This window comes from Oncorhynchus keta, chromosome 23 (assembly GCF_023373465.1).
Source record: "Oncorhynchus keta strain PuntledgeMale-10-30-2019 chromosome 23, Oket_V2, whole genome shotgun sequence".
Classification (NCBI taxonomy): Eukaryota; Metazoa; Chordata; class Actinopteri; order Salmoniformes; family Salmonidae; genus Oncorhynchus; species Oncorhynchus keta.
The window spans coordinates 37537854-37554443 of NC_068443.1; the positions used below are offsets into that span (position 1 = coordinate 37537854).

General features: G+C 40.5%; 1 protein-coding gene across 4 annotated transcripts in view; it reads left to right on the forward strand.

Annotated features, from left to right (window-relative positions):
• Positions 1-16590, forward strand: part of crtc1a (CREB regulated transcription coactivator 1a) — a 46729-nt gene that overhangs the window by 17378 nt on the left and 12761 nt on the right. Inside the window, exons 6-13 of one of the 4 annotated variants that reach the window (XM_052477145.1) lie at positions 1443-1528; positions 3065-3099; positions 6895-7106; positions 7309-7428; positions 7695-7867; positions 10690-10794; positions 12297-12380; positions 12735-12903. In XM_052477145.1, the coding sequence (XP_052333105.1) occupies positions 1443-1528; positions 3065-3099; positions 6895-7106; positions 7309-7428; positions 7695-7867; positions 10690-10794; positions 12297-12380; positions 12735-12903 (984 nt within the window). Of the gene's footprint in view, positions 1-1442; positions 1529-3064; positions 3100-6894; positions 7107-7308; positions 7429-7690; positions 7868-10689; positions 10795-12296; positions 12381-12734; positions 12904-16590 lie in introns of all 4 variants that reach the window. The other 3 variants (XM_052477146.1, XM_052477147.1, XM_052477149.1) reach the window with 3 other exon arrangements.

Genomic DNA, 16590 nt, shown 5'->3' on the forward strand with positions numbered 1-16590 from the left:
ACTCTCATGAAATTATCCTTCCTAAACTCTCCTTCCTGACTCACATTAAGCATCTCCAATCCAAAATGAAATCTAGAATCGGCTTCCTATTTCGCAACAAAGCTTCACTCAGGCTGCCAAACATACCCTCGTAAAACTGACTATCATACCGATCCTTGACTTCGGCAATATCATTTACAAAATAGACTCCTACACTCTACTCAGCAAACTGGATGTAGTCTATCAGAGTGCCATTAGTTTTGTCATCAAAGCCCCATATACTACCCACCACTGTGACCTGTATGCTCTCATTGGCTGGCCCTCACTTCATATTTGTCGCCAAACCCACTGGCTCCAGGTTATCTATAAGTCTTTGCTAGGTAAAGGCCCGCCTTCTCAGCTCACTGGTCACCGGAGCAGCACCCACCCGTAGCACACGCCCCAGCAGGTATATTTCACTGGTCACCCCCAAAGCCAACTCCTAACTTGGTCCGCCTTTCCTTCCAGTTCTCTGCTGCCAATGACTGGAACAAATAGCTAAATTGTAATTATTTTGCCACTATGGCCTATTTATTGCCTATTTATTGCCTTAGCTCCCTAATCTTACTTCATTTGCCACACTGTATATAGACTTTTCTATTGTGTTAATGACTGTACGTTTATTCCGTGTGTAACTCTGTTTGTGTCACACTGCTTTGCTTTATCTTGGTCAGGTCGCAGTTGTAAATGAGAACTTGTTCTGAATTGGCCTACCTGGTTAAATAAAGGTGAAATAAATAAAAAAAATCCTCTGGGTCTTCCTTTCCTGTGGCGGTCCTCATGAGAGCCAGTTTCATCATAGCGCTTGATGGTTTTTGCGACTGCACTTGAAGAAACTTTCTAAGTCAATACGGAACATTTCAAGAACTTATCTTCATGTCTTAAAGTAATGATGTACTGTCGTTTCTCTTTGCTTATTTGAGCTGTTCTTGCCATAATATGGACTTGGTCTTTTACCAAATAGGGCGATCTTCTGTTTTCCACCCCTACCTTGTCACAAAACAACTGATTGGCTCAAAAGCATTAAGAAGGAAATAAATTCCACAAACAAACTTTTAATAAGGCACATCTGTTAATCGAAATGCATAACAGGTGACTACTTGATGTAGCTGGTTGAGAGAATGCCAAGCGTGTGCAAAGCTGTCATCAAGGCAAAGGGTGGCTACTTTGAAGAATATAAAATATATTTGGATTTGTTTCTGGTTACTACATGATTCCATATGTTATTTCATAGTGTTGATGTCTTCACTATTATTCTACAATTGAGAAAATAATCAAAATAAATAAAAACCCTGGAATGAGTAGGTGTGTTTTCCAAACTTTTGACTGGTACTGTATATTTGTAGCTCTTTTAAATTCCAGATAAGTGACAATTTAGATAAATCCAACTCCCTCTCCCTCTTTCTTCTCCTCAATCTCCCCAGTGCTTATGCTTCATGTACCAAGGCCAGAAGACACAGAATCAGATATGGACAAAGACGAACAGAAACAGAACTGGGATGGTAAAAAGGTGAAATTCACCCAGATCTGGTGATATACAGTTGAAGTTGGAGGTTTACATACACCTTAGCCAAATACATCTAAACTCAGTTTTTCACAATTCCTGACATTTAATCCTAATAAGAATTCCCTGTCTTAGGTCAGTTAGGATCACCACTTTATTTTAAGAATGTGAAATTTCAGAATAATAGAGAGAATTGTTTATTTATATATCAGCTTTTATTTATTTCATCACATTCCCAGTGGGTCAGAAGTTTACATGCTACCAAATACTAATTGAGTGTATTGCCTTTAAATTGTTTAACTTGGGCCAAACGTTTCGGGAAGCCTTCCACAAGCTTCCCACAATAAGTTGGGTGAATTTTGGCCCATTCCTCCTGACAGAGCTGGTGTAACTGAGTCAGGTTTGTAGGCTTCCTTGCTCGCACTCACTTTTTCAGTTCTGCCCACACATTTTCTATTGGATTGAGGTCAGGGCTTTGTGATAGCCACTCCAATACCTTGACTTTGTTGTCCTTAAGCCATTTTGCCTCAACTTTGGAAGTATGCTTGGGGGCAGTGTCCATTTGGAAGACCAAGCTTTAACTTCCTGACTGATGTTGCTTCAATAAATCCACAATTTTCCATCATCTCCCCCTTTTTCCTCCAAACATAACAAGGGTCATGATGGCCAAACAGTTCTATTTTTGTTTCATCAGACCAGAGGACATTTCTCCAAAAAGTACCATCTTTGTCCCCATGTGCAGTTGCAAACCGTAGTCTGGCTTTTTTTATGGTGGTTTTGGAGCAGTGGCTTCTTCCCTGCTGAGCAGCCTTTCAGGTTATGTCGATATAGGACTCGTTTTACTGTGGATGTAGATACTTTTGTACATGTTTCCTCCAGCATCTTCACAAGGTCCTTTACTGTTCTGGGATTAATTTGCACTTTTCGCTTCCTGAGCGGTATGACTGCTGCGTGGTCCCATGGTGTTTATACTTGCATAATATTGTTTGTACAGATGAATGTGGTACCTTCAGGCATTTGGAAATTGCTCCCAACGATGAACCAGACTTGTGGAGGTCTACAATTTTTGTTCTGAGGTCTTGGCTGATTTCTTTGGATTTTTCCATGATATCAAGCAAAGAGGCACTGAGTTTGAAGTTAGACCTTGAAATACATCCACAGGTACACAATTGACTCAAATGATGTAAATTAGCCTATCAGAAGCTTCTAAAGCCATGACATCATTTTCTGTACATTTCCAAGCTGTTTAAAGGCACAGTCAACATAGTGTATGTAAACCTCTGACCCACTGGAATTGTGATGCAGTGAAATAATCTGTCTGTAAACAATTGTTGGAAAAATGACTTAGTAGATGTCCTAACCGACTGGCTAAAACTATAGTTTGTTAACAAGACATTTGTGGAGTGGTTGAAACACGTAGGTTGGAGTAATTTAAAACTAGTTTATGTAAACTTCTGACTTCAACTGTATCTCCACTGTTTTGTTATACAGCCCTAACTGAGTTGTATTGTATTCTGAGTTGTAATTTTTATTTTCCCTTAGAATGCTTCATCAAGGTCCAAGGTCCCAGGAATCAAGTGAGTACTTCAACGAGTCCCACAGGCTGTAACATTTAAACAAATATCCTGACTACATGTGAGCTTTGAATGGCTGATTACGATAGCCTGCGACAAGTGACAGATTATGGTGGTTTAGTGATGAGTTGATGTTTTTTCAACTGTAGACATCTGATATTTTGGAATAGTTTGAGATCTTTGAGAAATGTTGTGGATCCAGCCATTTTTGGCTGTGTGTGATTTTATGTTATTGTTATTTTTAGAATGTGAACAGATTCCCTTGCAGGGATATCAGCAGATATGTGTCCTGATCTTATAAGAGTTAAATCAATTGGAGAAAATTAGCCTGTCCTTGGGCTTGTGTGCAATTAATTTATTGCTTTTTAAAACAACTAATTGACCGATGTTGGTTCCATTGTTTGAATTCCATTTAGTTTTTTTCTTCTTCTGTCAGCTGAATGTGTAGTTTCTGTAGAGGATGAATCAGATCAAGCATGAAGTGTGCGATTGTAGTAGGGAGGAAAATATTCGACATGGAAAAAGTGGTAATTAACGACAATGACCATAATCCATTGCGCTGAGCACTGAGCTGTAATAAGAATGGTGTGGAAAAGACAGACTGAGGGAAAACCAACTGCATGATTGAGAGGGATAAAAGCAGTTGCTTTACAAGGTATTGCTACCAGAAAATACATGTTTTTAAATGATTGATAGTTGGTATTCAGCAGTCCTATAAGTATACCTTATTTACTTTGAAGAACTACTAAAATAAAATAAAACAAAACAAATGTTTAATTAAAATAAAGTAATGTGATTTAAATGATGGTTAATAAGCAATAGTGGGTAGTCACTACCATTTTAATAGTTTTAAAAAACGTTTTAATACATTTTTATTCTGTGTTACAGCATTCAGCCCACAATAATGCATAGTGCATTTAATGTAAAAAAAAAATAGATGGATACCGAAATAGAAAACCATAATTATTTTTGAATATTCTAACCGAACTGACCTCAAAAAGGACTATTCGCTCAGCACAACATGATGCTCAACTTCCTATCCGGCTCGAAGGACCATGTACACTACCTTTCAAAATACATTTCCTTGATTTTGAAAAAATGTCCTCCTACAACTGGACAATGACCCAAAGCACAGCTCCAAACTATGCAAGAACTATTTAGGGAAGAAGCAGTCAGCTGGTATTCTGTCCATAATGGAGTGGCCAGCAGAGTCACCGGATCTCAACCCTACTGAGCTGTTGTGGGAGCAGCTTGACCGTATGGTACGTAAGAAGTGCCCATCAAGCCAATCAAACTTGTGGGAGGTGCTTCAGGGAGCATGGGATGAAATCTCTTCAGATTACCTCAACAAATTGACAACTAGAATGCCAAAGATTTGCACGGCTGCAAATTGAGGATTCTTTGACAAAGCGAAGTTTGAAGGACACAATTATTATTTCAATTAAATCATTATTTATAACCTTGTCTTGACCATATTTCCTATTCGTCTCATGTATGTTTTCATGGAAAACAAGGACATTTCTAAGTGACCCCAAACTTTTGAACAGTAGTGTACATTTCCAAGGGAAATCCACAATGGACAAAATATTTCTGAAGTCCAGGGGGGGTGGGGGATTCTGATTTATTTTTCTATGTTGTTTTACATACTCTGCAGCAGCCTATGAAATTGGCTGGCTGTGCATATACTACCCAATGATTTAAATATATCCAGCATACTAGATGGCAGACAGGGCACTTTTGTTGAAGCCAACATGCCTCCATTTTAGCACACCCCCACCATTGTAAAAAAACATTTGAAGCTATGGAAATGCATTTATTAATGTCTACTTTTTTTTGCCACGTTTATTCTAATAGACACCTTAATACTTTTAAACTAAACACATTTTCCTTAAATTATAATTTTTATAGAGCTTGAATGTTAGTCCCCACTACAACAAAATAATACTTAGTGCCTTCAGAAAGTATTCACACCCTTTGACTTTTTCCACATTTTGTTGTTACAGCCTGAATTGAATGTAAAAGAGAAATTTGTTTTTTCTACATTTTACAAATTAATAAAAATGGAAAAGCTGAAAGGTCTTGATTCAATAAGTATTCAACCCCTTTGTTATGGCAAACCTAAATACGTTCAGGGGTAAAAATGTGCTTAACAAGTCACATAATAAGTTGCATGGACTCACTCTGTGTGCAATAATAGTGTTCAACATGATTTTTGAATGACTACCTCATCTCTGTACCCGACACAAATATCTCTAAGGTCACTCAGTCAAGCAGTGAATTTCAAACACATATTCAACCACAAAGACCAGGGAGGTTTTCCAATGCCCTGCAAAGTAGGGCACCTATTGGTAAATGGGTAAAAAAAAATGTTGGCATTTAATATCCCTTTGAGCATGGTGAAGTTATTAATTACACTTTGGATGGTGTATCAATACACCCAGTTGCTACAAAGATATAGGCATCCTTCCTCAGTCGTCGAAAAGGAAGGAAACCGCTCAGGGATTTCACCATGATTGGTTGAGTGGTCACCAATGGTGACTTTAAAACAGCTAGAGTTTAATAGCTGTGACAGGAGAAAACTGATGATAGATCCACAATATTGTAGTTACGCCACAATACGAACCTAATTGACACAGTGAAAAGAAGGAAGCCTGTACAGAACAAAACTATTCTAAAACATGCATCCTGTTTGCAACAAGGCATTAAAGTAATACTGCAAACTAAATTGGCAAAGCAATTCATTTTTGTCCTCAATACAAAGCCTTATGTTTGGGGCAAATACAATACATTACTGAATAACACTATATTTTCAAGCATAGTGCTGTCTGCGTCATGTTATGGGTATGCTTGTCATGTTATACTCTATACCAGGCGGTGTCAGAGGAAGGCCCTAAAAATTGTCAAAGACTTCAGTCACCCTAGTCATAGACTGTTCTCTCTGCTACCGCACGCAAGCGGTACCAGAGCACCAGGTCTAGGTCCATGAGGCTTCTAACAAGTCATACGATTCCTGAACAGCTAATCAAATGGCTACCCAGATAATTTGCAGTCTGCTTTCCACCAGACACTGGGAGATTAATTCACCGTTCAGCAGGACAATAACCTACAACATAAGGCCAAATCTACACTGGATTTGCTTACCAAGAAGAGTGTGGCAGAGTTACAGTTTAGACTTAAATCTACTTGAACATTTATGGGAAGACCTGAAAATGGTTGTCTAGTAATGATCAACAACCAATTTCACAGAGCTTGAAGAATTTTGAAAAGAATAATGGCAGATTTGTTGCACAATCCAGGTGTGGAAAGCTCATTGAGACTTACCCAGAAAAACTCACAGGTGTAATCACTGCCAACGGTGCTTCTACAGAGTATTGACACAGGGATGTGAATACTTAAATACATTAGACATTTCTGTATTTTATTTTCTATAAATTAGCAACATTTTCAAAAAACATGTTTTCACTTTGTCATTATGGGGTATTGTGTGTAGACGGGTGAGAGAAAATTTGAATTCAGTCAGTAACACAACAAAATGTGGAATAAGTCAAGGGCTATGACTACTTTCTGAAGGCACTGTAAATTCATGTAATTGTGTCCTTTTAATTGAAATACTGTAGAATTCCATTAATTCCTATGGAGGGACTGCTTCTTCTGAGGAGTACCAATATGGCTGACCGGTGGAGTCAAAGCCTCTCATTGTCCAAAACATAGAATCAGCAATCCATGGTTGATATAAATCATTGATACTACCTCAACTATCATTATGGGGATACCGATCAACTCTTTTTCTATTTCCAGTATATTCCCATCTCCGGATCAGGATCTGACTGCGACACTGATGCCATCAGCCCACGACACGGGCGGTGGCTCCCTGCCTGATCTGACCAACATCCAGTTCCCCCCTCCGCTGCCCACCCCCCTGGACCCCGAAGACTCCACCCTCAGCACCTCCAACAGCAAGGGAAACCTGGCCCCCAGCCACTCACACAGTTTCAGTTCCACCAGCCAAGGTGACCTCTGTCCTCCACCTTCCAGAACAATAGATATACAGGGTTTTGCAAACCGGGTTTGAAATCCTGATTTTTCAAAAGTGTGAGGAGATGGTGACAACGTATGGTGCCAAAATGTATCTATCTATGACTCTATTTCTCTAGCTTTCTATGAAACTGTGGGAATTCTCAAGGGGATGTTTGCTGTTTTGTGTCCCACCAGGACAGACCACCTCCCAGCAAGGCAGGCAGGACAACATGGTCAACCAGGACTCCCACCAGCACCACTCCCTACAGCTCTCCCCCACCCTGTCGCCACCGCTCACCCTCGCCCAGGTAGCACGTACCGTACTTTACCCTTCTAGCACTGTGATTGTTACATATTTCTAAATAACCTTCCTTGTGTATTGACAATTATTGTATTCTGTAGTTGTATCCTCCCTATTTGAATGCACTTAAAGTTGCTCTGGATAAGAGCACCTGCCAAATGACTAAAAGGTAAGAGAATGGAGGATTGTAGTAGATGTTTCTATCACAGTTTGTAGACTAATTCTCCCTTTTCCCCACACTGACTAATTTCAAACCCCTATGTCCATCTGTCTCAGGCAGAGACCATAGATGCCATGACTCTGGAAGCGCAGTTGTCCCAGTACTCGTTCTTCAGCCAGTCCTCCTCTCAGCAGCAGCAACAGACCACTCAAGGACTGACCAGGCTGGTTCAGCTCCCCTCCCCTCTGAACACCTCCTCCATCCAGACACAGAACTCCATGGATATGAACTCGGTAAGCTTACCTAATCAAACCGTTCCCTCTTCAAACGTTTCCCTATCCTACACTATGTCCGTAGGACAATATAGTACTCAAACCCACTTAGTATTCCTACACTATGGAACACAATTTGATCTTTGGTTTGATCTTGAGGTCAGAGGAACTAGCCTACTTCTTAAAGTAGTTTTTTTTCTGCTTTAGGAGCATTCGGTAGAGAAATGCTCTGGAATTTAAGTGTCAAACATTTCTTTAGCATCGCCCCAACCGTGCTGAACTTAGAGATTTTAGTGCCCATGTGTAAGTAGATGCTTCATTGAATAGTATTACAATACGAATGCATCAGTTTCTGTTGCAAGGGTCTTGCTACTCTGTTGCGATAAAACCATGTGTGGTTATTATGAGGACGACAATATCTGTTGGCTTCAACTTGGCTTTCCAGGCAAATCCTTCCATTTAAAAAATGAGCCCTTTTTTTGGGTACTTTCTCATTATAAAAACAGTTATGGTGAGATTACCGCTATTCATGGATTATTTTGTGTGCATGCGCCGGCCATATAATGTAGGCGACAGGAAAATCTGTTATGCCCTATATGTACAATCAACAACAAGGCGCTGTGCACTCTATGGAAAATAATGAACGATGTGGGAGGTGTTAGTGCGTTGTGGAAGTAATCTTCCACAGAACGCATAGAGCCCCGAGTTGTTTATCCCTATAATACCATTGCTATAATTTAACAAATCAAATGTATTTATATTGCCCTTCTTACATCAGCTGCTATATCAAAGTGCTGTACAGAAACCCAGCCTAAAACCCCAAACAGCAAGCAATGCAGGTGTAGAAGCACGGTGGCTAGGAAAAACTCCCTAGAAAGGCCAAAACCGAGGAAGAAACCTAGAGGAACCAGGCTATAAGGGGTGGCCAGTCCTCTTCTGGCTGTGCCGGGTGGAGATTATAACACAACATGGCCAAGATGTTCAAATGTTCATAAATGACCAGCATAGTCAAATAAGAATAATAATAATAATCACAATAGTTGTCGAGGGTGCAGCAAGTCAGCACCTCAGGAGTAAGTAACACATTTGCCCGGAAGAAATGTGTTCATTTGCTGGTAGAAATGTGTTCAACATCCACCTGCCCTCTGCTGTTTCATAGAGCGGGTAGTGAAGGAAAACCCAGGCTCGTTACAGTATAATAGGGATAATCAACCCGGGGATCTAACGTTATGCGTTCTCTGGAAAATAAGTGCAATTCCGTTGAACGTTAGCGTGTCGTGGAACACACCTTCCACGTCGTTCACCATTTTTCATAGAAAGCGTAGCCCCTCGTTGATTGTCCCTTACATAATGCACACTCGAGAATGCCCTTCAAGCCAATCAGAAACGAGTATTCAACAATGTCATGGTATACTTAAGCAATAAGGTACGAGGGGCTGTGGCCAATATACCAGTGCTAAGGGCTGTTCTTGTAACGACACGATACGGAGCTATTGCTATTATAAATTGGTTACCAACATAATTAGAACAGTGAAAATAAATGTTTTGTCATACCTGTGTAAAACAAAACATGCAGCCAATCAGTATTCAGGGCTCGAACCACCCAGTTCATAATATAAATTATACGATTGTATAACATTGAGGTCCTAGACAATTACATTTAAGTGCTTGGGAAAAGTCCCTGAATTTGACTTGCCAATGTTTGTATGAACTCTGCTTAAATGATGTATAGTCCTAGGCCTGTTATATAGATGGAGTAATGGATTAATTATTCCTCGAAGTATGTGGAACTGCATGAAAATCTTTTTGATTTTTGTTTCAATCTAGTGGCGAAAGAAACGCACACCTGTTTAGGTGAGGTGCTGGCTAACGGAGTAGAACACTTGGAAAAGAAAAGGAGAGCCGCACACTCTAGGAGCTCAGATGAAATAATTTAATCACCAACGTTTCGACAGACAAGCTGTCTTCATCAGGGTATAATGACAAATACTGCGGGTCACTAGTTCATAACGTGTCAAAGAACACACAGGTGTCTGTAACCATGGCCGGGTGTGGCCTGATATTATTGGTTAATTCTCAGATATAAGAAAATACAAAAACATGAATGGATAGCATATTTTTGTTTCAAACCATTTTAAATTGTTTATCCCAATGTCACACATTGGCTCCATTTATTTATAGAAAGACCCACATACTGTATACCTCAGTAGTGAACTCAGAGATAAAATATGAGTGTCTGTCAATACTGACGTGATTCATCACCTCACATTGGGTGATCATGTGTCAACTCAGCTTTTGTTTGAGTAAACATACAGTCAACTAACCTTCTATTGCGTGAATATGGAATTTGACCATTGTACTCGTGATGTTCTGGATCTTGTGGAAGTGGATTGCAGTGGTCTTGTCTTGAGCAGAAGACAAACCGAGAGGAGAGAGCTACTACTGTAAATGCCAGTTGATTACTCGGTTATCTTGTTGAAGAATGACCCCAAATGGCTAGCTAGTGAGTCAGCTATTTGCACAGTACACACCCTAAAGGAGGAACAAACCCTTACATAACATTATTTTTGATCATTGAAGCCACAGTGTCTGAGGGATTCCATTAAAACGTTTGATTGTTAGCCTAATTCTGGTCTCTTTATACAGTTAGGTTGAATCAAGGCCATGATGATGGTACAAGTCAACTAATAACTAATACAGGGCATGTTTAGCAAAAATGTAGGAAAGACATGAGCCCCATCCTCTGTGTGTATGTGTCCTCATAGGCAGGCTGGGACACACACAGCATACCTTCTCAGAAGGGACAGTCAGTCGGTCAGTCTAACTAAAATGTCCTGTATTAGGGCTCTTTCCCCCAACAGTACCGCAGTAGGGCTGGGTCTTCAGCCAATCAGTCTCCAACCTCTCCAGTCTCCAATCAAGGCTTCTCACCTGGAGGCTCGCCTCAAGTAAGGGCGTGTGACCAAAACCTGCTGACTGTATATACTGTTCCTCCATCGTAGTTCTGTTTTCGTCATCAGCTGGGCCTCTTGGCTGCCCCTACTGGCTGCTCTTGTGTCTTCAACCCCCTGCCACCCCCATCGTGGTGTCTCGCAATGTCACTGACCCCGTCCCCTTTGCTGCTTCTCTGTGTCTGCATCCTAAGTGGCCTCGTAGCATAGTCACTAAATTGATACACTTTAGTTAGTTAGGTGAGTAAGGAAAATGTACTTAGTAGTTAACACTAGGCCACCTGAGCCACCTTTTATCCTTGCTAGAGTTGAATCACTTGTTTATTGTGAAAAATCAAGAAGGAGCAGTGTCCCTCTACGAGGGCCTGTAGGCTAGATGTACATTGTAAGTTCAATGTAAATAAATGTATTATATAGGCCTACACTTACAGCATTGAATAACTAAGTCATATCTTGTTAGGGGAATCTTTTATTGAGTAGCTACATTTGTTGTATTTGTTCATTCGTTTGTGCTTCTGTTGGCTTTGCCCATCGATTCTTTCTCTCATCTAGATGGCTAACCTGCAGTGTAGCTGACAGTCAATGTGCTATTATCACGTTCTTCCCCGCTGTTCTTTTGGCAGGGCACAGATGTGGTTCTGAACTTAAAGGGGCATGGCGAAGTCTGCCTTACTGAGTCTGCCTGTGAAAATGCTCCTATTATTTATACATTAAGGCGGACGATGAAAGAGTAGATACTCTTTTCGGGTTTAATAAGGATATGCAATTAAAACTCGAAGAGCATTACTGGACGATTGAATGTTTTATAAATTCTAGCTTTAACTCAGAAAAGGGATTTCCATATGATTTCATATCGTTGTATTTATTTATTTAAAGTTCATCAGAATTCTCAGTACTAAAGCTTACATGGTAACTGCAACCCTTTTGAAAGACTCCCTACAACATTATTGGTTGTGGGTTGATAACATTTATTAAGTGCTTTCAAGTAGGTCCTAGTATTCAGTGCATGTTGACATATTGGCTGGTTGGGCACTTACATGAACATCAGAAAAACAACAGGTAAATGCAATTGATCTGTGGAGTCATCTTGCAAGATGAGATGGGCATAGATGTGAAGCGGTTACTATGATGACTTAATCAACTAATGGAGGAGATTGAGGTTGAATGCACAGTGAATTAATTGATGGGCTTGTGAAACATGAATCCTGCTGTGCTTGTACTGTATCATGCTTAATCTAGACCGGGCTACAGTATGTTATGGTTTGTTTGCAGGATTGCAGATGTGTGCAGTGTTTTCTGTGTTGCCTGGAGCTCAATGGAAAGAAAAAACCCAATCGTTTGATAGGAATGTCTTATGAATTGTGAAATTATTCATTTACAGAGTTGTGGTGTGATTCAAATGCTCTCTGTGTCTGCTCTTCTTCTCCCGTATTTTATACTTGTGAATTAATATCCTGGTGTTGTTTTTAACAAAAAGAGGGGATATACTTGTGTTCTAGCACAACTCCATATTGGGCAGTGTATTTGCAGACTTCTATGACCAGCAACTCGCATCCAGACAGACCAGTGCTCTCTCCCAACAGGTAAGTTAAGTTTAACAGTCTGCCTCAGGACTAATTATGCAAGTTAATATTAGATACTTGTTTATATGGCAATAATTTCCAATATGTTTGCCTCACAACACAACAGGTCTCCAGTTTTTACTTTGAACTGGATCTTTATCTTGGATAAGACACTTTTGATGTGATGGGCTATCTATTGATCCATTCTGACAATATTGGGAAACAAAGCGCAATAGAATAATATGCCTCCCAGTTTTTTCCCCATTGTACTATATCTTTATATTGACCATTTGTGTACAGAAATGAACCCTTGTTGTTGAGTGTTGGCTAACCTCCTGGTATGTTGATTTGCTGTTTTCTCTGTTCCTCAAACAGCTGGAGCAGTTCAACATGATCGACAGCAATAGTCTGTACGGCCAGGGCTCAACCCTCAGCTACTCCCAAGCAGCGATGATGGGTTTGACGGGAAGCCACGGCAACCTGCAAGACTCCCAGCAGCTGGGCTACAGTAGCCATGGCAACATCCCCAACATCATTCTCACAGGTACTATTCTGACTCACCGGGTGGCTCACTCAAGCCTCAGAAAGGCTAGGCAGTGGAATAGAGTTCAGTCAATGTAAACATTCTCTCCATACAAGGCTCTAACTCTTATGTCTACAGGTCCAAGGCATGCCTAACTGTTCCATAACCTGTCTTAATGTTTAAGCGGACTGATGTTGTCAGTGTCTACCTAGGAAGAAAAAGTACTTACCATGGCGAGCTCTGTTTAAGTCGGCCAGCCCAACCCATTTGTTCTTGTGGGGACAAATATAAAAAGGCACGCCTAAACAAAAAATTATCAAACAAATGACCTCGCCAGGCTCCTCAATCCATGGCAACTCTCTTCTCACTGATCACCTGCCGATCACTTGCACGTATTTGTGTGCCAAAGAGCTGTACTTTCAGGTCATTTGTTGGATTTTTTTCTGGGGCAAATAAGATGGTGGTTTGAGTATGGGGCATGTCAGGGGGCGTGGTAGGCCCATCGACCCGGCTGAATAAAAATAATAATAATAATAATTCAGACCCCCATCTTTGTGTGGTAGAGACATTTTTGCATTTTTAAGCAAATTTCCTGTAATTCAAAAAAATCTGAGACACATTTGTGCAGTTCTAAAGCTAATCTCCTGCGCTTCTACGCATTTTGCCATGGCTAATGCTGTGTTATTTTGCTCAAACAAAATAACAAAATCTAGACTGCTAAATTCATTGTTTTTGGAATTTTAAATTCTATATTTCCGTCTAGCTTTTATTTTGGTGATTTGTTAGTTCTCAAAGATTGTAATTTAAAATAAATATATAGTTTCATTATCTTTTCTTCATACTTTATACGGTGCCTCCAGAAAGTATTCAGACCCCTTGACATTTTCCACATTTTGTTACGTTACACCCTTATTCTAAAATTGATTAAATTGTCCCCCCCCCCCCTCAATCTACACACAATACCCCATTTATTAAAAATAAAAATGGAAAAATCATATTTTACACAAGTTTTCAGACCCTTTACTCAGTACTTTGTTGATGCACCTTTGGCCGCAATTACAGCATCGAGTCTTCTTGGTTATTACTCTACAAGCTTGGCACACCTGTATTTGGGGAGTTTCTCCCATTCTTCTCTGCAGATCCTCTCAAGCTCTGTCAGGTTGGATGGGGAATGTTGCTTCACAGCTTTTTTAGGTCTCTCCAGAGATGTTTGATCGGGTTCAAGTCCGGGCTCTGGCTGGGCCACTCAAGGACAATCGGAGGGCTTGTCCCGAAGCCACTCCTGCGTTATTTTGGCTGTGCGCTTAGGGTCGTTGTCCTGTTGGAAGGGGAACATTCGCCCCAGTCAGAGGTCCTGAATGCTCTGGAGCAAGTTTTCAACAAGGATTTATCTGTACTTTGCTCTGTTCATCTTTCCCTCGATCCTGACTACTCTCCCAGTCCCTGCCGCTGAAAAACATCCCCACAGCATGATGCAGCCACCACCATGCTTCACAGTAGGGATGGTGCCAGGTTTCCTCCAGACGTGACACTTGGCATTCAGGCCAAAGAGTTCAATCTTGGTTTCCTCAGACCAGAGAATCTTGTTTCTCATGGTCTGAGAGCCTTTAGGTGCCTTTTGGCAAACTCCAAGCTCACTGTCATGTGCCTTCTACTGAGGAGTGGCTTCCGTCTGGCCACTCTACCATAAAGGCCTGATTGGTGGAGTGCTGCAGAGATGATTGTCCGTCTAGAAGGTTCTCCTGTCACCATAGAGGAACTCTAGAGCTCTGTCAGAGTGGTCATCGGGTTCTTGGTCACACCCCGGACTAAGGCCCTTCTCCTCCGATTGCTCAGTTTGGCCGGGCGGCCAGCTCTAAGACGAGTTTTGGTGGTTCCAAACTTCTTCCATTTAAGAATGGAGGCCACTGTGTTCTTGGGGACCTTCAATGCTGCAGACATGTTTTGGTACCCTTCCGCAGATCTTTGCCTCGACACAATCCTTTCTCAGAGCTCTATGGACAATTTCTCCGACCTCATGGCTTGGTTTTTGCTCTGATGCACTGTCAACTGTGGGACCTTTATATAGACAGGTGTGTGCCTTTCCAAATCATGTCAAATCAATTGAATACCACAGGTGGACTGCAATCAAGTTGTAGAAACATATCAAGGATGATCAATGGAAAGAGGATGCACCTGAGCTCAATTTCGAGTCTCCTAGCAAAGGGTCTGAATATTTATGTACATAAGGTATCTGTTGTTTTTTGTAATGAATTTGCAAAAAAGTCTAAACCTGTTTTTGCTTTGTCATTATGGGGTATTGTGTGTAGATTGCTGAGGAATTGTTTTTATTTCATACATTTTAGAGTAAGGCTGTAACGTAACAAAATGTGGAGTACTTGTTGAAGGCACGATCTGGTTTTAGTTGTTTATGTTTACAATGGAAGTGTTTTTCCATCCAGAAAATGTATTTCTGTTTGTTTATACTGCCTGAGGATTTCAATGGCAGAAAAACCCGTAATCTGAGGTGCATTCAACAAGTGAAATAGTTTGCGAACGTTTGCAATCATTAGCTAATGCATTCCATTTGTTTTCTGTTCATTGACAACGTTAGCTAACAGTATGAGAAGGTAGTGTGTGGCGAACATGTCTGTTTCAATTCTAAACTGCCGCTTCAAATAATAATTCTGACGTATGGTTTCTATTACATGTAGTAAGAATAGCAAAGTAATTGGCAGTTTGAATATTGCTGTTAGAAAGCCACAGTAATCCACACAAAAAGTAGCCGTTTGTGGCTTTACCGTAAGATTTGTTGTTCATTTAAATTGTTCAACAGAAATTGTAACTAAGTAACATGTTCGCCACAAGCGGGAGCCTTGTTGAACTCACCCGTCAGCAGTTCCATCCAAGTGCCAATGCTGTTTAGCAAACTATAGGCTTTTACATTTGTTGGATGACATGGAAATAGAGCTCTTTGGTGACGTACACCAGTCGTCGAAAGAATGATGAAAGAACCCCATACCTACTGTAAAATACACAATCTTTGATTTTTTTTACGTGGCTATTTTGCTTCCTTGTGCCTTTAAGGTCAACGGCATCATGAACATTCCTCAGTACCATCATTTTAGCCAAAAACCTGGTTTCCTCTGCCAGGAGGCTGAAACTTAGCCGCATGTGGATCTTCCAGCAAGACAACAATCCCAAGCACACATCAAAATCCACAAAGAAATGGTTAATTGACCACAAAATCAACATCTCTCTCTGGACTTTAACCACATTGGAAACCTGTGGTTTGAATTGAAGAGGGTAGTCCATAAGGACAGAAAAAGAATATCAAGAATCTAGAAAGATTCTGTATGAAGGAATGGTCTAAGTGTGTCCCAATGTGTTCTCCAATCTCACAAAACATTTTTGAAAAAGGCTCTGTGCTCTTATCCTCTGAAGGGGAGGGTGCCGGATTATTGAAAACAGGGGTGCCAATAATTATCACTCCTATCTTTTTGAGAATTTTTTTATTTTTATACAAAATATTTTTTCCGGATCATAGAATATAGCTCAGTATTTGTAGACTTTTTTGCTCATCTTTATCAAGGGTGCAAATAATTGCAGTCATGACTGTACCTTCATTCCTAACTTTAGCTAAGGTCATTAAAAGTAGAGGCTTTCTGCATTTATTTGGATTTGATTTTGCTTGGCACCTGTTGTTATTGGCTATTCCTTGAAATATTT